Here is a 24,338-nt window from a genome sequence, read left to right as displayed (position 1 = left end):
TTTTTAGAAATTAAATAAAAAGTCTGAAGATTTAAAATTTTAATGAGCTAGTAAACCATAATACTCTCAATTCACGTTTATGTTATTTGAACAATTACGAAACATTTTCTATCTCAGTATATATATATATATATATATATATATATATATATATATATATATATATATATATATATATTTTTTTTTTTTTACTTTTAGAGCCATCTTGGGGGTAATGTTTTACTTTATTAGATTATTTTAAAAAAAGTCTTGTCCAGTTAAAATGACACCAAGCGGTAAAAATGCAAAGGTTCTACTCTTACATAAACGGATGAGCTAAATAGAGTAGAAGATTTTTTTGGGGGAATAAAATTAAAGAATTCTGGAATTTGAAAATCAAAATGAAAGTTTGGAGGTCAGAGAAAAATCGGAAAACAGAGAAGAACAGTGGTTGATCTGAGGAGAATCTGGAAGTCCAAGAAGTAGAAATCAAAAGAAAAGAAGAATAATCTCGCTTCGGAGGTGACTCGTTACCTTTTCTATAGATTTTACGCTTGTTTTGTTTAAATTCTTGTTTTGATCGAATGATACGCTTGTTGCTGATATCTTACATCACTTATTCGTTCGTTGCTGATTCGTTGTTTCAATTTGATCATTAGATTGCTTGATTCCTATTGCTATGTAGTTTTAAACCTTCTAGTTGCTTTGAATTCATATCTTCTTCCAGAAATCATAGAGCAAATAGAATACAGAACAGAGAGATTAGAGTAGAGAATAGAAAATGTAAAATTAGTTATTTCCGGCAATATTTCCGGCGACGCCACCGAACGCCGGCAAGATTTCATGCTGCAGCGATTGTACGATGATGGTGTCGCGGGTTTGGAATGGAGAAGAGAGAACGCGCGAATAAAGAAATTTTTGCCGGCAACAATGCCAGCGGCATGTCCGATCATCCATGGCTGGTGACGATGACTTGAGAATGAAGAAGATTCTGGTTTTCATTAGAAGCATTTTAGACATAAAAAAAATAATAAAAGAAAAATAATCAAAAAATAATCAAAACTTTAGGATGGGCCTATCCCGTTCCAGTTTTTCCCAGCACCCGAATTTATTCCCTGCACCTCCTATTATTTGAATTGGGCTGCTTGTTCATTTTACACACCTCTACTTATTGGGCTTTATTATATGTACGAGATTTGATTGTAGCATTTCCTGCACACCTCACTTTAATTGTCGCACTGCCGCACGCTCTTTGTGCACCTATGCTTCATTAGTTAATGGATCAGGCCATGTCTTGCACTTCACAATTCACTTTCGTACCCATACCTCACTTCCATTTGGGTTGGACTTCTGTTATATTAACTCTTGTTCGAATTTTTATTTTCACAATAGTTTTACTATTTGTCATTCCACATTTTCACATATAGATATATATATTTTTATTTTAAATCAAAATTATAAATTAAAATTTTATAATAATATTAAAAATTGTTAATTATCATGTTAACTTTTGGACTTACTTAATAATTAAAAATTTTACTTTACTGGCTAAATTCTTTTTACTATTTGTCATTTCACCCTTTGCTTTATGCCTTATGCCTTATGCAAACCACAACATGAAAAAATTGAAGTATACTTATCCCTGTCTATAAACCAATTCATTTTAACTTTTTCATTCCAATAAGGCTCGACAATTCATAAAAAAAATTAAATCATCTTTTATCTTGACCTTATTAGCAAAGCATCCAAATCAGATGGAAAAACATTTAAAATATGTTGTTGAATATTAGAAAGAAGACCTTGATTATCCACCACAAATTATGTATGTTTCCATAAACAATTTTATTCCATTCTTTCAAAGAAACTAAGACGTTTCAATTTCCTTTGTAAAATCAACATAGGATGCTAGAAGTAGGAGCATTCCAAGAGCTATTGATGAAGGAACACCAATCCATATGAGACTTCCACATCTTTAGAAGAGGATGGTTTGGAAACCCCAACCAAATAAGAAGAAAAAAGTAGCAAGAGATGATGATCTGAGTAATTTCGAGGTAAAATATTAACACAACAAGAAGACCAATTCTCAAGATAAGAAAAATTACAAAATATTCTATCAAGTCTTCTATCAATATGATGCATACCTATTTGTAAGTTTGACCAAGTGTAATAAGATATAGAAAATGGAATCACAACAAGCTCATTAGAGTTTATCCAAACTGAAAACTCAACATAAGAAATTGGACTAGGGGCACCACCACCTTTCACATCCTCAACACAAAGAACATCATTAAAATCACCAAGGATACACTAAGAATCATGAATATTAATAAGAGAAGACCATTAAAAGTGATGAGCAATGTAAGTAATTGCACCATAAACACCTGTAACTTGTAACTTAACATCATTGACCATGACAACAAATGAATTAAATTCACTAGTGATATCAATAATATCAAACATGAAGTCACTTCTACCCAAGAACCATAACTAATAACCTTGGTAGAAGAATCAAAGACAACCAACAACTTAAAGTTCAAATTATAAAACAAATAACATAGAAGAACTAAAAGAAGCCATTTGTTTAGCTAAGAAAAGAAAATTCGATTAGTGCTCAACAATCAAATTTTGTAGCATATTAAGAGTTTTATCATTAGCCAAATCCCTCAAATTCCAAAAAAGACCTCTAAAATTCATGATAATTTTTTAGAATTCCCTACTTTTGAGGACTTAACGTTAGATTTCTTTGGAAGTCTTCCTCTGCTTGGTTTCTTAGTAGTTTTAAGTGGCACATAATCTTTTATAATAGTAGAATCTTCCCCTTTTCCACCATATTAGCCAAATTAAAAGCTAATTTCAATTCTTCCGCAACCGAGCTTCCTCATATGTAAAAGGATTAAGGACTCTCTGAGAATTTCTATTGCGAGAATCCATTTATCGTAAGTTTAGAGAATTATTTTCAATAGCAATAACATCCTCTAGAGAAGGCATACCAACTAAGGAATACGAGTCCACTAGCACCTGACCAGTAGTAGTACCAAGATTATGCACAAGAGAAGACTCATCCTCAACACAAAACTATCAGGATTAACCACCAAGTGAGAAGGTGAACATGGTGTCGCAAGCTGGACTGTAGGCTGAACAGGTTGCACCACACCAGGTTGAACCACATCAAGTTGTACCACAACATGCTTCATAGCAGGCTTTACCATAATAGCAGAGTGCATCATAGCAACAAGTTGCACCATGGAATAGGTTTATGTATCTCATTAGTAGGTTGTTGAATGTCATTAGCAGGTTGTTAAATCTCATTAGAAGGTTGTTGAACCACATATTGCACCAAAGGCTTCTTAAATTTCACCATAAGCTCCTCCAACACAAGATCTGAGTCTTGTAGACCATCCAGAACACTAACGACCTTAGAACAATAAAGTTGCTGGATCTTTTCACCAGTACCAACTGTTTTCCCCCAACAACATTGGTGTTGGCATTGTGGTACAATTTTCTACAATTAGATAGGTCATGACCAATCATTTTACAGTTAGAATAATATAATGGCAATATTTTACACTCCACATCAATAATGAATGCAAATCTTAGCCTTTCCACCATAATTTGATTAGGTAGATCAAATAAAAAATCAATATCAACTAAAACATGGGCAAAGAAACCACGAGACTTATTCATGGTGTAATCATCCAAAGATAAAAGTGTTCAATACCACATGCTATGGAAAAAATCAATTTTGGTTGCCAATACTCTAATGTAAGGCCATTGATACGAACCCAACATTGAGTTTTTGTGAGTTTCATAGAAGCAAGCATGAAATCCTTTATCCATGCAAAAATACGAACAATACCACGAGATAAGTTCCAAGTTCCAATAGCCAAAACCCTTTTCATATCCTCCAATGAAGAGAAAGAAAATTCATAGAATTCTTTATCAAGAGAATTGCCTTCCATTGACTCAAATGCTTCAAAGCCTAATCAAGTTTCTTACACAAATCCAAGTGCGTGAGGGGGCTTATCCCCTTTTGTTAATAAGAAACGCCCATGCCAATGATTTTTACAATCTTTTAGACTAGAAAGATGAACTTCCTTAGTATACAGAGGAGCTGGTGTATAGAGAAGTTGATGTAAAGGGACTGATGTATAGAGAGGCTGGTGTACAAAGGAGCTAGTGTACAGAGGGGCTACAGAGGAGCTGGTATACAAAAGAGTTGGTACAAGAGACTGATGTACAAAGGAGTTGGTGTAGGGGGACTGATGTATAGAGGAGCTGGTGTATAGAGGAGTTGTGAGGCTGGGAATATGGGAGCATAGGGGGCTGAGTATATCTCGATCCATTCCCATCCGCAAGGAGAATGAGTGGTTGAGAGGAGAGGGTCGAGATGGTCATGATTAATGATTGTGTATATATCGGTCCAACTAGGCAAAGGAGAAGGTCGAGTATATCTTGGTCCAGGCAGGAGGTATAGGTGTTCTAGTCCAGTACGGGTAGTGTACACACGTACTAGTAGTGGTAATTCCAAGTTGAGTGAGAAAATGTAACCAGGTCCTCAACAACATCGATAGTTGCGATGCGACATTGATGAATAACTATTAATGTTTATGAAAGGTAATAAAGTTAGGATTAGGGGTAGGAAATAAGAAGTAAGGGTCTGTATTTACAAAATGTATGCTTTTCTGAGTTTACTCATCTCTTAGATATCTTAACAAAAAATTCCTAACTTGAACATTAGAGTGTTTGCAGGTACCTACTCTCCGAAAGTATAATTAAGGGAGCAATCCAGACACAAGTCATGAAGAACATAAGTCAATGAAAAAAAATTCTTGAGATCACTTAACTCTCTGTACAAGAACAAATTCATTACAATTTTATTATTGCTTGTGTTGGAGAAACAAGTTATCACGCATAACGAGAACTAAATATTAGAAAACAAATAACACTATCAAATAAATTTTTTTAAATAACACTAAAATTTATATTATTCTCCCAACAACGTTCCAAGGATCCTTTTTCCTTACTATAGTCCCATCTCTACAAAATTCATCTGATTTAATTAATACCTTCTCCAATTCTTTTTTATATAAAATTGAATTAACAAATGAAAAAAAAAGTCTCATAAAAGCAAAGAAAACATCCACTAATTGATGACCACGAATCTTAAATTGTTTTTTAAAATTTTCTCTCACACCATATATTATATCTATATACATTCTTTTTTGCTCTCTCTTTTTAGCTATCTTTTCTCGTTCAGGGTACATGGATGAAGAAATGTGGGGTTTCAATCGAAAAAGAAATAAATTACTTTTGCCACACAAAAAAAAAGCTACACAATTTACAATAGAAGTAAAATAGTTTTAAACTTTTGTATTTAAAAAACAAAACAAAAATAGAGTGAAAGACAGTAAAGGTAGTATCTTTAGACATTATCCTTCACTGCTTCTCACCTTCTCCTTTTCTTTTTCAGTACAAAAGTTTATAGTTTAATGGCTATTTTACGTTTACGTTGAGTGTTAAATGTTTGTAAATTGGTATGAAAGAAACTTTTTTTTTTCCTTGTCCAATTGAAAAACATGACCACAGAGGAAGCTACAAAACTTTTGTCATAATCTCCATCTTTACGTGTAGCCTTTACAATGCGTGACGAAGATTGAACACTGAACAGTTCATAAAAGGCATGCACTTCTCTCAACCTATGGATTTCAGATTCAGCACACCGAATCACCCACCAATAGAAAACATCCTTGGTGGACAACTGAATGCATGGGATGGGACCTCTTCACAAAATTCAAAAACACACAAAATCAAAACTCAAACATCATTTCATCTCTCTCTGTGAGCTCTGTAAGCTCTGTAAGCTCTTCCATGGCGGAGTGTGTGACGGACATGGCTCAGGTTGCTCTGTGCCGGAACAGCACCGCTGCAGCACATTTGAAAGTGATTTCCATCTTCACAATCTTCGTAACCAGCGTGATGGGTGTGTCCATGCCTGTCATGCTAGCACGATACTTTCAAGGAAAGTCTCTCTATGATATAGCTATCTTGGTAATCAAATGTTTTGCCGCCGGTGTTATTCTCGCCACCTCACTGGTTCATGTGTTGCCGGACGCGTTTGCCGCACTCTCCGATTGCCAGGTGGCATCGCAGCATCCGTGGAAGGATTTTCCCTTTGCTGGCCTGGTAATTTTGCTTGACTCAGAGAGAAAAATTTTAGAAAAAGTTGCTATTTTTATTCAATCTTTGTTACTGACCCATTGAAAGGTGACTCTGGGTGGGGTTCTGCTGGCTCTGCTGGTGGACACTGTTGCCAGCTCTCACGTGGAGCATGCGCACTACACGGCGGTGGACACGGAGGAGAAGGAGGGTGGCGGTGGCTCATTGAGTATCGAGCTGGTAAGTGGCGGCGGCGGCGGCGGCGGCGGTGAAGCGGATAGGGTTGAAGAGTTGATGAGGTTGAAGCAGAAGCTGGTGTCGCAGGTGTTGGAGATAGGTATCATCTTTCACTCTGTTATCATCGGAGTCACTATGGGAATGTCCCAGAATGTTTGCACCATTCGCCCTCTCGTTGCTGCTTTGGCATTTCATCAGATTTTCGAAGGCTTAGGTCTCGGTGGTTGCATTGCTCAGGTAAATCATTTACACAGCCTACTTGTTTTCTTATTTTTGAACTCTATCATATGTGGTGACATGAAGTGGGTGTGGATTGAATCATCGGTCACAATGAAGATTCTGATAATATTCAATGTTGGAATCCATGTGAATCTAAGTTCTGGTAAAAGTATAGATGATTCTTAAACTTATTTTAAGATTTTAGATCAAGAATGTTATCTAACTTCGTATAATTAGAGTTATGTCTTATGTTTTATATGTTATGTCTTATAGACCCAACATTGAATGATGTTGATTAATATTGCAGGCAGGGTTTGGATTTGGAACAACTGCGTACATGTGTTTCATGTTCTCAGTGACAACACCAGTGGGGATAATTTTGGGGATGATGTTATTCTCAGTGACTGGTTATGATGATAGTAACCCTAAAGCTTTGATCATGGAAGGGTTACTGGGTTCAGTTTCTTCAGGGATATTAATTTACATGGCTCTGGTTGATCTCATAGCAGTTGATTTCTTTCATAACAAGCTTATGAACTCCAATTTGTGGCTCAAAAAATTCTCTTTTCTTGCTTTAACTCTTGGCTCTGCTTCAATGTCTGTTCTGGCACTTTGGGCCTGAAACATTTTGCCGTGTCAAGTTTATTAGAAATGAATTGAAATACTAATTCAGCCTGTCCTTCAAAAAATAAAGATAATCCTACCCTTTTTATCACTACTAGCTACATCCAAACACAATTAAAATTATGTTTATTTAATGTTATTAATTATTACTAATTAGCCTTTAATAATAATTTGCTTAAGATATTATCTTAAGATGATAAAAAAAAAATACAAACTTATCCGTCAAATAATAAATTTTAAAGTTCCCCTTCAACGAATTCAAATTAGTTATAGTTTAAAGTTTAACGGTCCTCAATCTTACAAACATGTTATGGTTGAAAGAAAAATTTCTCATCATCACACCAAAAGAAAAGAGAAATAAAAATTCCTTGATCATTTATCAGGTGATAACTTTAGTCTTGATATGAGAAAATAAATTGGTAAAGGTAAAAAGTGACCGCACTAACTTAAGTAAAAAATGCACTTGAAATTTCGCTATGCCTCTTCATCATGGATTGTGAAGTGTGATTCCATTGTACTCGACTTTTTCTTTGTGCACTTTTATTTCTTTAAAACTTTCTTCGAAATTTGAAGACAGATTCTTGATTCCACTATGTGTCTTTTTAAATTAGTTTGGGATGGGAACCTTTGGATTTAGAGTCGTGATGACTATATCTTAGATAAAGTAATATGTTGCGTTCTTTACTGTATCTTCCATAAAAGCAGGTTCAGGAAACAGTAGCTAAAAAAAGTGATAAAAGCAAGACTTAGTGATATAGCCATTATATATATATATATATATATATATATATATATATATATATATATATGTGGAATTTGTAGAATAAGGTCTTATCTCTTTGATAAAGGTGTGTAAGATTAATAGTATATAAGAAAAAAAAGACAATTAAACATGTTATCTTAAAGTTTTGGATTCAAAATAATGTCAAATATATTATGTATAGACTAGTTTATGATTCAAAATTCATTACATCTATATTTTCATGAGTTTTTAAAGAGAGATTCTTTTGTGACATACAATATCAATGAAAAGTACACTCAATTTATATAGGAAATTGACATCACTCTAATAAAAACTTTTAAGACGATAAATAGTTTAGGTATTTTTCTTTATAAGATATCTAGTTTTCTCATATTTATCAAACATGGAACTTAGATATACTTATTTTTTTCAGTTAACTTCCATGATAGAAATCAATTCTATTAAGTATGTCCATTTGAGAAATTCAACGCTTTTAGTGGTATGCAATTTAATCTCCATTGTCCAAATTCAAGATAGAAAAACTATTATATTAAAAGGAGTTTTAGTTTGAATAATATTCCTTCCATCTTCTTAGGTTTCTCCAAGTAATTTAAAGGCTTAACTAATTATTTAGTCCTCTAATTGTTGAAAGAGAGAGAATACCCACTCAAATGAAGTTTTGATGATATTCAAAGTCAAGTAACATGATTCAACATTGTCACTATTTATATGAATAGTAGTGCATGCTTAGAATCATTGTAACCTGAGCTTAGAATCGCTTAGATCAACAAATCCAAATGTGGTATATGTTAACATGATTGATTAAGGAAATATGACACAAGAAAGACCTTCAAAACTACATAATGAATTAACTTACTTATCTAATTGATTATGATATTTGTTGGAGTCACTACACTCACAATTTAACTACGATAATCGATTAGGTCAATTTCCTAATCCATTAATATCAACAACAGAAACTCTTTTTAAACCAATCTTAACTCATTTTCTAAACAATGAAAAACAACTTCTAAAATATAATTTGAGAGATTGAGATACAAGAGTTATTGAAGAATGGTTTTCAAAAAGTCTACATGATGGATTTGATCTTGAGAGTTCAAGCTTGGCACTAGAGATCAATTGTAAAATATGCACGAAATAGGTGTATTCATTCATTTCTTTCTTTAAATTGAATTTCTTTGTACCTTGGTTCATTTTGTAGGTGAATGTATGGTTGCAATTGAGTGAAGCATTGCATTTAGGGAGAGTTCTTGATTAGTGGATCAATATCTTGGTTCTTTAGAGTCTAGAATTATTTAGAGGAACTTTTAATTCTTGAAAAACTATTGAATTAGTGGAAATATTCCAAGCTCAGGTTGCTTAGAAGAAAAATGGATGTAGATTCACGTTGAATTGAACCAGTATAAAATTTTTTATCTTCTCTTTTTTTATCTTTACTACTATCTTTGACGTGTCTGAAATAATTCATTAAAATTGCATGTGTAATTGATTAGAGTATTTGTTAAACATTGAAAATTGTTTCAAGAATTGCTTAACATATTAAAATCTTGAAAATCCAATTCACCCTTTTTGGTTTGTGTATATTATACGTACTGATTTAACACAAATTTGTTGGTTTGGTTTATTTTGGTCCTCTTATTATTTTTTGTTTTAATTTAGTCCTCTAATTCTTTAAAAATGTTCAATTTGGTCTTTTCCGTTAAGTTGACATTAACGTCGTGTCCATATTTGTTGGAATTTTTTAATTTTTATTAAATTAAACTCTCACGTGTCACATCATGGTCGTGCCACATGTCAATTCGTGAACTTTTCAAAAATTTTAATCTTTTTCAAAAAAAAAATAATTTAAAAAAAATGCCACGTTGTAGATTATGGTTTTGCCACATGTCAAACTAACCGTTATTGTTTTCAATTTAGTCCATCTATTTATAATTTTTTATTCAATTTATTCCCTCTATTTTTTAAAACAATTCAATTTTTTCCTCTCTAATTTCAGACTAAATTAGTAATTAAGCTTAATTATAACTTATGTATACTTGTTAAAATAACTTTTTATAATTTATACATCAAATTACTCCACTAAATTTTCAAATTATTTTATTTTTCACAAGTGTACAAATTTTCAAGTGTAAATATTACAAGTAAAAAAACGTAAGAAATAAAATAATGAGTATTTAAGGAGTGATATGATGTATAAATGATAAAAATTATTTTGATATGAATATATAACTTGTAATTAAACCTAATTACTAATTTGTTCTCAAATTGAATGGGACATAATTCAATCATTTTAAAAAAAATAGAGGACTAAATTGAATCAAAATTGTAAATAGAAGGACTATACTGAAAACAATCATTGTTAGTCTGACACGTGACACAACTATGACTTGCCATGTGACAGTTTTTTTTTAATTTAAAAAAATTTAAAATTTTTAAATATTTCACGAATTGACACATGACATGACTATGACACGACATTAATTTAAAAAAATAAAAATTTTAGAAAAATAAAAAATTCTATAAAATGACACGTGACATGTACATACACGGTGTTAACGTCAACTTAACGCAAATGAACAAATTGAACTTTTTTAAAGAATTAAAGCACCGAATTAAACAAAAAAATAATAAAAGAATAAAAAATGAACCAAACCAACAAATTAGAGTATTAAATAATTAATTAAGTCTAATTGAAATTGTTAACCTAATGGCGTACATCAAATTGCTTATTCATGGTATGTTCTATTTACCCATTGGATTTGCTTAACAAAATTTGTGATTTTCTTATTGATCTAGTTACTACCGCAATCCAAATAAAAAATGGTTTTTATAGAACCTTAATTTGTAGTTACATATAAGTTTACAATTCTCCACAAAAATAAAATCTTTCTAAATACAATATAATAAACATTATTAATAAGAATATATATATATATATATATATATATATATATATGAATTAAGTTTTACATATTTTAAAGGTTTGTCCAAAGAAAATTCATATTAACAATTTGAATATATCTTAACAATTTGAATTTTTTTTTATGCATGGAATAACTTTATACTTTTCATGCATAGATTCTAAGAAAACTTAAGAGAAAGACACAATATAAACTTATTCTATTTCGAATTTTGATTGGATAAAATTATACTATTCTTCGTCAAGACTGTTATGATGCACTTTAATATCCAAAAAATAAATTTGTTAGAATATTAGAGAAATGTAAATAAATATTTTGGAAGATAATAACTTTTACAAAATAAAACTTGGTTAACTAATTTTCTATTTATTATTCAAACATTTTAATAATAAAATAATCATTATATCATTTATAAAAATTACTTCTTTTCTTAATTATTTTATACGTCTTATTGTTTTAATTACACTTTTTACTCATATATTATTGTCAAATAGGCGTACTAAATTAATTATTAAATTAATGTAAAAACAAAATATTGAAAATAAAAAATTTCATTAAAATGCAAGTAAGTTATGCTCAATTAATAAGCATACCACGGAATTAACAAAGGTCCACGAAGGTTTCCTTCTCAAGTTTTATTGTTTTGTATCATTCTTAAAAGGATTCTTGATTTGTTGTGTTTTTATGTGTATAACATTTTATCTACAACATAGTCATTCATATATTTTTAAACATAAATCACTTCTCAACTCTATTTAAATTATAAAGACAATTTATAGTTATCATTCATTTATGTATGATCCTTTAACTAGACGTGTTTATTTAAATATTTTTTGACGTAAAAAAAAATCTTAATTAAATACATTTGTGTCAATAAAAAAAATCTTATTACATAGAAATGATTTGACGTAAGTAAATAATGGAATATATCTTTTAAATTTACTGAAATTATTATATCATTATAATTTACAGAGAAACTATGAATCAGTAAAATCTCAAATTTCTAATTTTAAGATTAATTTAATTAATGAGATATATAAAATTATTGGTTGAATTAACGATTTATTATATTAATGAAATGGTCTCGTAGCTCAGTTGGTTAGAGCGTTGGTCTTATGAGCCGAAGGTCGCGAGTTCGAGCCTCGCCGGGACCAATTTTTATAAAATTAATAAATTATCATTATTATTTTAGTATCGATTTCTTACTTTATAGTAAAGTAATGCTTGAAATTGCATATATAGAATTTGACAAAATTCAATAAAAATTTAATACAATTTTTATAATAAACTAGTTTTACACTCACACACTTATTTTGTTTTCTTTTCAATATATAAATAATTTATTTATATATGTAAAGATTATAATAATGTAAAATTATATATATAACATTTAAATAATATATTTGATAATAAAAAATAATAAATTATCATTATATTTTATAACAAAATCATTAAAAATAAATATTATTATTTTATTATTGATTTCTTTATAGTAAAGTAATGGATTATAAAAAATACAGTATATAATAATAATGAATTGTACTAATAATAATAATAATAATAATAATAATAATAATAATAATAATTACAATAATAATATTAAAGAATAATATTTAGATATGATTTTTTTTTAAATTATACATTTGTCACTAATTGATTAGTAATGTTGTATGATTAAAATTTACAATAAACGTTTGAGTTATATATTATATTAAAATAAGATGTGTGTGGGTGGGTGGTTGTTAAAATAAAATATATGAATATTGTGTACAAAATAAATAGAACATGAAATTAATGTTAAAATTTTTCAAAACAGTTGCACATGTAAATACAAAGCTTAAAAATTATTAATACTATTACTAATAATCACAATGCACATCAAGATTGATCATGCATATGCGCGGGCCTTTGTTATACATTTGTCATTAACCGATTAGTAATGTTGTATGATCCAAATTTACAATGAACATTTGAATTATATATTATATTAAAATGAGATGTGTGTGAGTAAGTAGTTGTTAAAATAGAATGCATGTATATTGTGTACAAAATAAATAGAACATAAAATTAATGTTAATTTTTTTTTAAACAGTTGCATATGTATATACAAGTAGCTTAAAAAGTAATAGTCACAATATACATTAAAATTGACCCCACATATGCACGGATACGATATGTGTATCGGATACAACACGTATCCGACACGTCAATACGTTTATTTTGAAACTAATAGGATACAATACGTGATAGATACGCGATATATGAATATTAAAAATTGTACATTAATTCTTAAAAACATAATAAATATATGATGGTTATTGTGTAAATCCAAATTAAAACTATATATACTAAAGTTGTCAACATAAAAAAATATATAAATTATTGTCATCGTAAAAGTACTACTATAACCAAACTCTCAAATAATGACCAATTTTGATAACAAAATATGTTAAAGACCAATTTTCTAAGTAGAGACTAATTATTTTGGTAGTAAAAATTTTGGTAGTTAATATTAGTGACCAATTTGAAACCAATTCATAATGAAATCAATTTTAATTATCAATTTAGAAACCAATTATAATTTTTTGAAACTATTTTAGTTGCCAATAATTTTTAGTTTTTAAATTGGTCACTATATAATGACTAATTATTTATTGTCATTAAAATTGATCATTATTCAAATGTTTTCTTATACTCTACTACGACTTTATAACTTTATAAATTAGATACTTCACTCATAAGTATCGATAAAGTATCCTAAAATATCGGACATGGACACGTGTCGGACACGGACATGTGACCCAAATTGAAGTATCGGTCCATCATTGTGCGCGGGTCTTTGTTTTTTATTTATTTTATTTTAAATTTTGTGTTAAAAAAATAATTAATTTTTATTATATTTGTAAAAATTTATATATTTTTTATTTTAATTTGTATTAAAAATTAATGTAATTATTCTTATATTTATATAAATAATTTATTTATATGAATATAATTAACTATTATTATTATATATAGTTATAAATATAAAACTTTAATAAAAAGTTTGGGAAAAAGATAAATAATTAATTATGAATTCATTTTACATAACAAATAAAATTAACTAATGTTTATTTTATTATGTTAAAGTAATATATTATTAAAAGTATAATTTAAAAATAAAATCTGGATATGAGTTTTTTTGTTTAAAATTATAAAATTCACACAATAATTAGTTAGTAATACAAACAATGTTATATGATTAAAATTTACAATTAAAGTTTTTGAGTATATATTATACTAAAATTAAATGCATATTTTGTAATAAGATTTCGTACAAAATAAATATAACACATATTAAAAATTTTAAATTGAAAAATATAGATATAAATCCTTTAAAACACAAAAAAAAAATATCAAAATATATATATATATATATATATATATATATGAATAAAATACAACATATTGTGAAATGTAATTTATATTAAAAAAGTTATAGTAACATGAATAAATTAAATTGAGGTTAAAAATTTTGAACAAAAATATATGCAGATATTGTTATCAATAGAAACATCGACACTATGATAATTAATTATTGTTGCATATACATGCTTTTTTTTTCTTTGGAATTATGCATTTATATATGTTTTTTGCGTGTGTTAAATTATAACATTGACATAAGAATTAATTAGTGATGGATAGTAAAACAATATTGTTGTATGATTGAAATTTATAATTAAATACTTGAGATATATATTATATTTGGTTTCTCTCTCTTCCAATTTTCACCCTCAATCTCTTATCTTTTTCAAAATCAAACTGCGCTATAGTAAAATTGAGGAGTTAATGAACATTTTGGACGGAACAATTTATTCTTTTGAATAAGTTCATTTTGTACCTTTTTTTTCTCTCTCAAAGCAGTATGTTTTCCTCTTGTATGTGGCTTTTCTACACTCTAGACATATCTCTATCTGTTAGTGATCATAAAATTATGCTCTAATTGTTGATCAAACTCTCTTTGTGTACATAGAGTTATTTTAGTCTTTGAAGTTGTATAAAGGAAGAACAATATTAGGAATCTACTTTAAGGTAAGGGAAGCTAAACATTTAGAAGGTGTTAATTTTCCCAAAATATTGAGTCTTAGTTTTGGGATTTAATTGGGGTATTCATAATTTTATCTTTTCCTAAATAGGTGAGAGGTGACAAATTTATATTAGAAAAATTATGATAAAGAGTAGAAGAATTGATTCTTTTTTCGAGAGGAAGGCTTGTGATGAAGATGAAGAAAATGCATCTACGTCATCTAAACTCGAGAAACTTCACGATAATCCAAAAATTGAAGAAAATGAAAAACAACTTTCTAAAGCTCCTAGAGTTATATACAATGAATTTGAAAATGCTTCAGAACGTGATCCAGGGAAACGTCCACAAATTTGTCAATACCCACCAAATAAAATTGATGAGGTACGAAGGACTTATCTAAAATGGGGTACATATCAAATGTATCTAAAAAATTATCCGTTGTTTGATAAAGATGATCATCCAAGAAGATTTCAATACACATGGTTTGACTTATTTTGTTCATGGTTATAGTATTCGCCATTAAAAATGTTGCATATTGCTTACTGTGGTATCTTTTTAATAAAAAACCAAACTGACGACCTAACTCAGATGTTTTCATTGTTACATGTAATTGAGTTGATTTTCATTGAATTCTAATTGGCATTGAGTTGATTATCATCAACATGTTTTAATTTTTTTGAGTGTTTTTTTATAGGTTTTAAAAGTTTTTATAGCAAGCACTATGATTATCTATATTGAAAGGAATATTACAACAAACTAAAATTTTTACTGATTAAAGGTAACTTTGAGTGCTTTGCGTGCTTCTCAAAGGTATCTATATTGAAAGGTAACTTTTACCGAAAGGGATATTGAAAGAGCTTTGAGAAGCACTATAATTAAAGGTAACTTTTACTTTTTTAATATATAATTTTTTATAATAAACTTTATGTTACACTTTCATATATATTATTGTCATATTTTTTTGGATTCTATTATCATATTTGTTTGTTTTGAATAAAGAAAATGATGTGAGGAAATATTTTTTTTAATGTAGAAAAAATCATTTATATATAAAAAAATATAATTTGCCTCCCCTCAAATTTTGGTCAAAGTTCCGTCACTTGATTCGTACAAAATAAATACAACGAAATTGATGTTAAAATATTTATCAATAAAAGTACACGTGGATATAAGCCACTTAAAGCATAGAGACATAATATCGAAAATTTATTGACCATATGAAATCAAAGAAAAAATTAAGTTAAACTTAAAATATTGTAAACAAAAGTAACATGTATATATGAACAAAATGCAATATTGTGAGATGTAATCCATATTAAAATAGGTACAGAAACATGAATTTGAGGTTAAAATTTTTAAACAGAAATACATAGATATATTTTTACTAATAATACCAAAACTAATATAACAATAATAATAATAATAATAATAATAGTGCTAGTAATATAATACTGTCAGTGGCAGAACTTGGACAAAAACTTTAGGAGTATCAAATTAGATTTTTTATATATAAATTATTTTTTTAATTAAATAAAAAAAATCTTCATTTTATTTGTTTCAATCATTTTCATAAAGTGATTCTCGTATGTATTTTTCAATTTATAATCTTTCAAATTCATTAAATTAACATAATAGGGGTATTCTAATTTCTAATCCAATTCAAGGTTATTCAACTAATTCATTATGTGCAACGAAATTCGTAGTTCAACCCAAGGTACATCCCTAAAATCTTACAAATTTTACCCTATGCAATGAAAAACACAAAATTTCTAAATTCATAATCTATGCTATACTAATTTCAGGAAAAATATAATTAGGGTTAGTGCCAATTTTATAAAATAATCCCTACAATCATAATTAGACAAACTAATTAGGAAAAAAACTTAATTTAAGAAAATAATCGTACTAGGAGAATCATAATCACATAAATTATAATAAAATACTAACCTTGATTCATGAGAGATATTGTGTATTTTTCAATCTTTTGTTTGGTAATCTATCTCTTTACCTTTCTTTCTATTCTCATTATTTCTAAAAGAATCTCATCACTAGTGATAAAACCTATTACCTTTCATTAACCAATGTCCATCAAGTTGGTTTTTATTTTATTTTTTATACAATAAATATATATAAATAAAATAGGTGATAAAATAAAATATTTTATTAAATTTAATATAAATAAAATAATAATATATAAATATAATTTTAAAATATAAAACATATATAAAAAATAGAATTAATTTTTTTTTGGGAGTCATGGCTCCACTTGTCATGACAATGGTCCGCCATTGAATACGGTAAACATAATAATAACAATAATATAATATGTAGGTATATTGTACATTTTGGATATCATACAAAATAAATACAAAACGAAGTTGATGATAAAAATTGTTAACATAAGCATATATATATATATATATATATATATATATATATATATATATATATATATATATATATATATATATATATATATAGCGTAAACACAGCGCGATAGCGTCTGTGTTTGTATTTTTTAAATATACGTGATATTTTATATGTGTAATGTTATTAAGTTAATATATAAACTAAAATTATATTTATTAAAAATTAAGTGAAATATATCATAACAGATGAAAGAATAACAGTAGATCAATAAAAAAGAAGAGAAGAAAGAAGCAAAGATAGTCGATTTTATAAAAAGCTCGTAAAAGTAACAGTCAATTTTTAAAAGTTTAATAAATTATTATATTTAAAGGATAAAATTGGTATTTTGAAATGTGCACACAAAAAAGGGAATTCCCTTTATATATTGTTATATATATATATATATATATATATATATATATATATATATATATATATATATATATATATATATATATATATATATATAATACAACATAGTGTGATATGTAATCCTCAAGAAAGTTAAAATAACATAAAATAGTTTACGTGTGTTATTGCCAAAACAAAATGTAGTCATATTATCTATTATGGATCTTATACAAAATAATAATATAATTATTACTAAGGATAATAATAATGTGAAATAATAACAATAATAATACTAAATATTTATTAATACTAATAGTAATATTAATTCAAATAATAAAAATAATAATGATGATAATAATACTAAAAATAATAATAATGAAAACCAATAATAATAATAATAATAATAATCCAAAATACTTTTAATAATAATAATAATTGAATAATAATATTAAAATACTAATAATAATAATAAATATCATTAATATTAATTATAGTAATATATTATTTTAGTTATATATTTGGTGAATTGTATTTGTAATTCTTACTATATTAACTAGCGAACACACAGGCGCGACAGTGCATGTGTATTCGCATTTTTTAATTTTTAAGAAATTTAAGATCAATAAAAAATATATAATTTTTAAAATAATTGTTAAATATAAAATTAAAAAAATATGTAAAAAGAAAATTTAAATAATGATTTAAGACAAAAAAGATTTGTAAAAAATGATTAAAAGTAAATTATTTATAAAATAATTAATTTTTAAAATAATTAAGGGTAAAACGGGTATTATGAAATGTGGACACAAAAAGAGAAATCCCCTTTATTGTTATAGATAGATAATTATGATAGTTATATATTTGGTGAATTGGGATAACATAGAAAATCTTGTTTTAAGAGTAACAATGTTTTAAATAATGAGATCTTATTATTATTTTAATATTAAAAACTTATATATAAATAGAAATTTTATAAAATGATCTCATTACTTATAAAACACTTTATCTCTCTAGAAGTACTTTTCTAGAACTCTTTTCCTTCTCTCTAAAATCTCTCATCCTGCATTCATCTTTTTGAAGATTGGAGACAGCTAGAGTGATCATTGCGATGATCTTTCCACATTTGTCCGATCAGTTTTCTCAATTGAGTAAGTTGTTTTTCTGCTCTTTTCTTGGTCAATTGTTCTTATGTCTGGATGTGATCAATCGTGAATCGCATGTGACTTTTGAGTTTTCTTTATGAATCTCCACCGATCAGTGGTTCTGATGATGTTCCTTAACCGTGTTTATGTTGCTATTAGGTTGAGTTGTGAGCTTTGTTAGCAAAAAGGGGAATTTGGTATTCTTTAGGTTGTTCGAGTCATCTTCAGTAAGGGAAGCTAATTATGTTGTTTATGATTTGTAGAGTTGTTGAAATTATGAATTTCATGATTGTGATGATGATTGGTTTGTGAAATTGAGTTTTGTATTGCCTGATGTGTGAATTTAGATGTTATCTGCGATGTTGCATTCTTTGGTATGACGTGTAAAATTTATAGCTCTATTAGTCCATGAATGTATCATTACTAAGAATGAAATTGGATTCTTGATGTGTGACTGATATTTGTGAAGTTTTCTGGTTATTCAAGCTGAATTGAGATTACACAATTATGTAGAATTTTTGTTCTGCAAAATTATGCATACTCATTGGGTGAGTAATTCTCATTGGGCGAGTGTCAAGTCAGGGATACCTTTGATTTAGGACTCGCTGGATGAGTTTTTCAGGAATATTTTCCCTAGAATCCCAATGGAAAACTCGTTGGGTGAACAACCTATTCGCTGGTCGCTGGGCGAGTGTGTCATATTTTGAACATATATAAGTCAATGGAATTTAGAAGTTTGTATATTTATACACATGATTATGAATGTTAATTAAGGTTCGTATGTGTTTCTATAAGTATGAAATGATATGTGATTGATAGAATTTCAAGGAGAAATTCTAAGTGAAGGTATTTAGTGTATGCATTTGCATAAGGATTCAATGTGGTAGTATCCTTTCTCAATGCTCACACTCAAATATAGTATAGTAGGTTATGTCGTGAAAAGATGAAGGAGGTCCTAGTGCGAAGGGGATTTACCTTGTGAGTGGTTGGGTGATAACCCCTTGAGGCTAAACTCTGCAGAGTTTGGGAACCACTACAAGTGTACACCACTAGTGAGTTCGATGTCAAATGCATGTCTCCGAATAATTGAGTTTAGTGTCAATTGTATCTCTGTTTATATGTATGCCTATGTGTGTTATTTTATAATTTGTGTTAAGCTTTCATATGAATATTCATCATTTATATTAGCTTACCCTTTTGCATGCTTGTGTGTTTGTTCTTGGTTATCTCTTTTGCAATGATCACTTAATTGTGTGAGCAGAGAAGGGCGTAGGTGAGGATAATCCTCTTTTGGCTAGCAGTGGAGCAATAGAGTAAAGTCTCATAGTATAGAGACATCTTTTGTTTTTGTGTAGAGTTAGAAAACTCTTAGACCTCTATGTAGAGTGCTTGTATGTAAATATATGTATATTATCATGGTTATTTTGGGATGACTGTATTAATATTCTTATGTTGTCTTCCACTACTTACTTTGCATTATCATTATATAATATTGTATTTAGTAGTTCTCAACTATTAAATGGGATGTTAGATAAACTGTATTTATAATTCTTATTATATTGATAATTATGATATAAACTATATAGTAATAGTAAATAACTCGTATAATCACAATTTGAATTCGTGTCTATTTATAACCACTGAATTAACAAGATGGATAAAATTATTTGTTGAATTACCTATTTTATTATACAAAAGAATTGGTCTTGTAGCTCAGTTGGTTAGAGCGTTGGTCTTATGAGCCGAAGGTCGTGAGTTCGAGCCTCGCTGGGACCATAAGTTTTTATAGAAGGTTGGTACCTTATGAGTCGAAGGTCCCGAAGTTTTCTAAGTGTGTTAGAATTTTCTCTCAAAATTATTTTTGAAATGCTATATTTTTTTGGAACACTTTTAAAAATGTTGATTAGTTTAGTTAGTTCAGTTTCTTGACTTACTTGTTCAATACTAGTTACATGATAGAAAGTGGTATAATACACAAAACATAATATAAAATTGAATGAGAGGATAAATAAAATGAAACTAACTAAAAATTGAATGAGAGGATAAATAAGATATGTCAAGGTATGTGAACGAAGTGGATTTCTTGCACCTTGTACAAGGAAATATGTTTGTATCTAAGTATGCGGAGAAGTTTAAACATTTGGGCAGGTTTCATATCTTGGGGATGGATGAAGAGTGGCAATGAGGAAGTTTGAGAATGGCTTGAGGGGAGATCTCAAGCTTATGATAACTCCTCTCTTTATTAAGGAATTCCATGCCTTAGTAGGAGAAGTCCAGAGTGATGGAAAAGTTGAAAGCTGAAGTTGAAGCTTAGTAGTTATCTCAACAGAGAGTGGGATGACCATCTAGGTCCAAGGTCAAACAGGAAGAAAAGATGAATCCATATTTTAGGCCTCAATCTCAGGGTTCTAGAAGATTCTCACCCCAGCCACAACAATCTCCATCTTTCAAACCTCAATGTTTTCAGTTTGGAGGACCGCATTTAAAGAGTGCTTGCCCACAGATCGTTAGTAGAAAGACATGCCATGGGTGTGGCAAACGAGGGTCATATCGTCAAGGACTGTCCTTCTGGTAGGAATGTAATGTTAGGACCTACAGTTCAGTCTCAATTTCAACAGAAGATGGGAGGTGACATACCTTAGGCAACAAGCGGAGTGTATGTCATGACGGGTGCAAAGGCATCTAGCTCAGGTAATCTCATAGTTGGTTCTTGTGTGATAGTCGGTAGAAGCTTGTGTGTTTTAAATGATTCTTGAGCGACATATTTCTTTGTGTCAGAATCTAAGGTTCAAGTGTTGGGCTTGCCGGTTAGGAAGTTGTAGTATGATCAGGTTGTTTCCACTCTCACATCTGGTTTGGTCAAGACATCTACCTTGTGTGCTAGATTCTCTATTATTGTTGAGGGGGCGTAAGTTCAAGGTAAACCTTGTATGTTTGCCTCTATAGGGTTTGAATGTAATCTTAGGGATGGATTGGTTGTCGACCAATCACATTCTTATTGATTGCACTGAGAAGAGGTTATTGTGTCCTAGATAAGGGGTTGTTGTCATCACAACAAGTTCTTAAAGAAGCCAAGGAAAGGTCTCAATGTTTCATTATTTTAACTCAATTATCTATTGAGGAAGGAGATGAAAATGTTGAGATACTTGTTGTGACGGAGTTTGTAGATGTTTTTCCTAAGGATGTACTTGGGTTACTTCCTAAGAGGGAAGTGGAGTTTTCTATTGATTTGGTGCCAAGAGCGGGACTAGTATAATTAGCTCTATACCGTGTGACTCCAACAGAGTTGACAGAGTTGAGAAATAGATAGAAGAGATGTTGGAGAAGTAGTTTATCAAACTAAGTGTATCACCTCGGGGAGCACAATGCTTTTGGGTAAAAAGAAAGATGGTAATTTCAGGCTGTGTGTGAACTACAGGCAACTGAACAAGTTAACCATTGAGAACAAATATATCTTGCCAAGGATAGATGATCTAATGGATCAGTTGCACGATGCTATTGTGTTCTCTAAGATAGATATGAGATCAGGGTATCATCAGATTCTGGTTAAGGTTGATGATGTGCAAAAAAGAGCCTTTAGGTCCAGATATGGACACTATGAGTATTTAGTTATGTCATTTGGTATGACTAATGCTCATGCCTTGTTCATGGACTATATGAACAAAATCTTCAAATCGTTTCTAGATAAGTTTGTAATGGTCTTCATCGACGACATTCTTATTTATTTCAGAACTCATGAAGAGCATGTTGATATTCTAAAGACATTCTTGAGCATCTTAAGAGAGAAGATGTTGTATACTAAACTATCTAAGTGTGACTTTGAACTACTCTACCACCCAGGGAAAGCAAATGTGGTGGCCGACGCGTTGAGCAGAAAGGCGGTGCATGCATCTTTTATGATGATCAGAGAGTATGAACTAGTGGAGAAGTTTAAAGACATGCAACTACATGTAGTATCAGGAGAAGATGTCATTAAATGTAGTCACTTGACTATATCTAGTGATTTCCTTGTTTTGGTAAAAGAGAAGTAGTTAACACATACCAAGTTGTAGAAAATAATGGGGTTGCTTGGATTTGAGAAAGTTGAGGATTTTGTGATGGGTCAGATGAGTGTTGAAATTTAAAGGCAGAGTTTGCATACTAGAGGATACAAGGTTGAAGAGTATAGTTCTTAAGGAAGGGCATAAGAGTCGCCTTAGCATTCCTATTAGCATGACTAAAATGTATCATGATTTGAAGGAGTCCTTTTTGTGGTGAGGCATCAAGTAGGATGTAGCTCAGTTTGTAACAACTTGTTTGACTTGTCAGAAGGCAAAAGCCGAACATTAGAGGCTAGAAGGAATGTTACAGCAGTTGGAGATACTAGTGTGAAAATGGGATAACATTGCTATGGACTTTATTACCCATCTGCCACGGTCTGTTAAAGGTCATGATGTCATCTAAATGATCGTAGACCGGTTGACCGAGTGCTCATTTTCTAGTAGTGAATATGAGGATGTTTATGGCCAAGTTGGCATAATTGTACATCAAGAAGATAATGAGGTTGCATAGGGTACCTTTGAGCATCGTGTTAGATCATCCACGGTTCACTTCTAGATTTTGGCTCCATTTGAATCTATGTCTACTTATAACCATTGAATTAACAAGATAGAAAAATTATTTGTTGAATTGCCTATTTTATTATATAAATAAATTGGTTCCGTAGCTCAGTTGGTTAGAGCGTTGGTCTTATGAGCCGAAGGTCGCGAGTTCGAGCCTCGTCGGAACCATAAGTTGCCATTATAAGTGTTAGGTGTTTCTTATTATAAGCAGCTATTATGGATTTTTAAAATTTTTTAATTAAGAAAAATCCTATTTGTCAAGTCATCATCGTGTCATGTGTTAGTCCTATTTTTTTTAATATTAGAACTAAATTGATCGGAAAAAAACATCATGGACTAAATTATTATCTTAACCTTAAAATATTTACATAATCAAAAGTTATGTAAGAATATAATCAATTTTTTTTTTTTGATATTTTGTTGAAAGTTTAATATACTAATTTTTTTTCACTATTTTTAACTTTTTATATTTCGTTTTTGGTACTTTTCCTTTATTCCTCGACTCTTAAACATTTCTATCCTTGAAACAAATTTGGTGCAAAAACATCTTACTGTTGCAGGTGGCATCAAATTGTTTCATGGCAGAGATTAAGTGGGCTGAGTCACAATTGAATCTTAGTGTTTGGGCTTGTGTTACACTCTTAAGTAAAAAGAGTTGCATCTTGACTAATGGTTATACCTTTTGACCTAGTGGTAAAAGTTCAATCCTAATAATTGATATTAGAACCAAGATCATGAGTTCAATTTCTAGAGTAATTTTTAAGGGGATATTGTTTGTACAATTCTCCTATGGTAAGTACTCGATCCTAACACTTACATGATCAATCGAACAAACATAATAAAATAATAATAATAATAATAATAATAATA

At 29.3% G+C, this 24,338-nt stretch overlaps 1 protein-coding gene and 3 non-coding genes across 5 annotated transcripts; all 4 read left to right on the top strand.

Annotated features, from left to right (window-relative positions):
* Positions 1-353: 353 nt before the first annotated feature.
* Positions 354-7,306, top strand: LOC114188249 (zinc transporter 6, chloroplastic-like). 2 transcript variants are annotated; one of them, XM_028076821.1, is made up of 4 exons: positions 354-501; positions 5,611-6,162; positions 6,244-6,609; positions 6,899-7,306. In XM_028076821.1, the coding sequence occupies exons 2-4, from the start codon at positions 5,746-5,748 to the stop codon at positions 7,211-7,213; spliced, it is 1,098 nt and encodes a 365-aa protein (XP_027932622.1). In that variant the 5' UTR covers positions 354-501; positions 5,611-5,745; the 3' UTR covers positions 7,214-7,306. The 2 variants fall into 2 exon arrangements, with proteins under 2 accessions (XP_027932622.1, XP_027932621.1); XM_028076820.1 differs by lacking the exon at positions 354-501 and having other exon boundaries at positions 5,380-6,162.
* Positions 7,307-11,979: 4,673 nt separating this feature from the next.
* TRNAI-UAU lies at positions 11,980-12,053 on the top strand. The gene has a single exon. It is a non-coding gene; the product is annotated as a tRNA-Ile (tRNA).
* Positions 12,054-20,569: 8,516 nt separating this feature from the next.
* Positions 20,570-20,643, top strand: TRNAI-UAU. The gene has a single exon. It is a non-coding gene; the product is annotated as a tRNA-Ile (tRNA).
* Positions 20,644-23,562: 2,919 nt separating this feature from the next.
* On the top strand, positions 23,563-23,636 carry TRNAI-UAU. The gene has a single exon. It is a non-coding gene; the product is annotated as a tRNA-Ile (tRNA).
* The last annotated feature ends 702 nt before the right edge of the window (positions 23,637-24,338 follow it).

The sequence above is a fragment of the Vigna unguiculata genome, chromosome 6 (assembly GCF_004118075.2).
Source record: "Vigna unguiculata cultivar IT97K-499-35 chromosome 6, ASM411807v1, whole genome shotgun sequence".
Classification (NCBI taxonomy): Eukaryota; Viridiplantae; Streptophyta; class Magnoliopsida; order Fabales; family Fabaceae; genus Vigna; species Vigna unguiculata.
Note: the sequence above shows the minus strand (reverse complement) of the source record. Positions and strands in the feature narration are given on the sequence as shown.

Coding starts and splice junctions, on each gene's coding strand:
- LOC114188249 (XM_028076821.1), top strand. CDS start 5,746: ATGGGATGGGACCTCTTCACAAAATTCAAAAACACACAAAATCAAAAC. Junction 6,163..6,243: donor ATTTTCCCTTTGCTGGCCTG/GTAATTTTGCTT, acceptor ACCCATTGAAAG/GTGACTCTGGGTGGGGTTCT. Junction 6,610..6,898: donor TCGGTGGTTGCATTGCTCAG/GTAAATCATTTA, acceptor TTAATATTGCAG/GCAGGGTTTGGATTTGGAAC.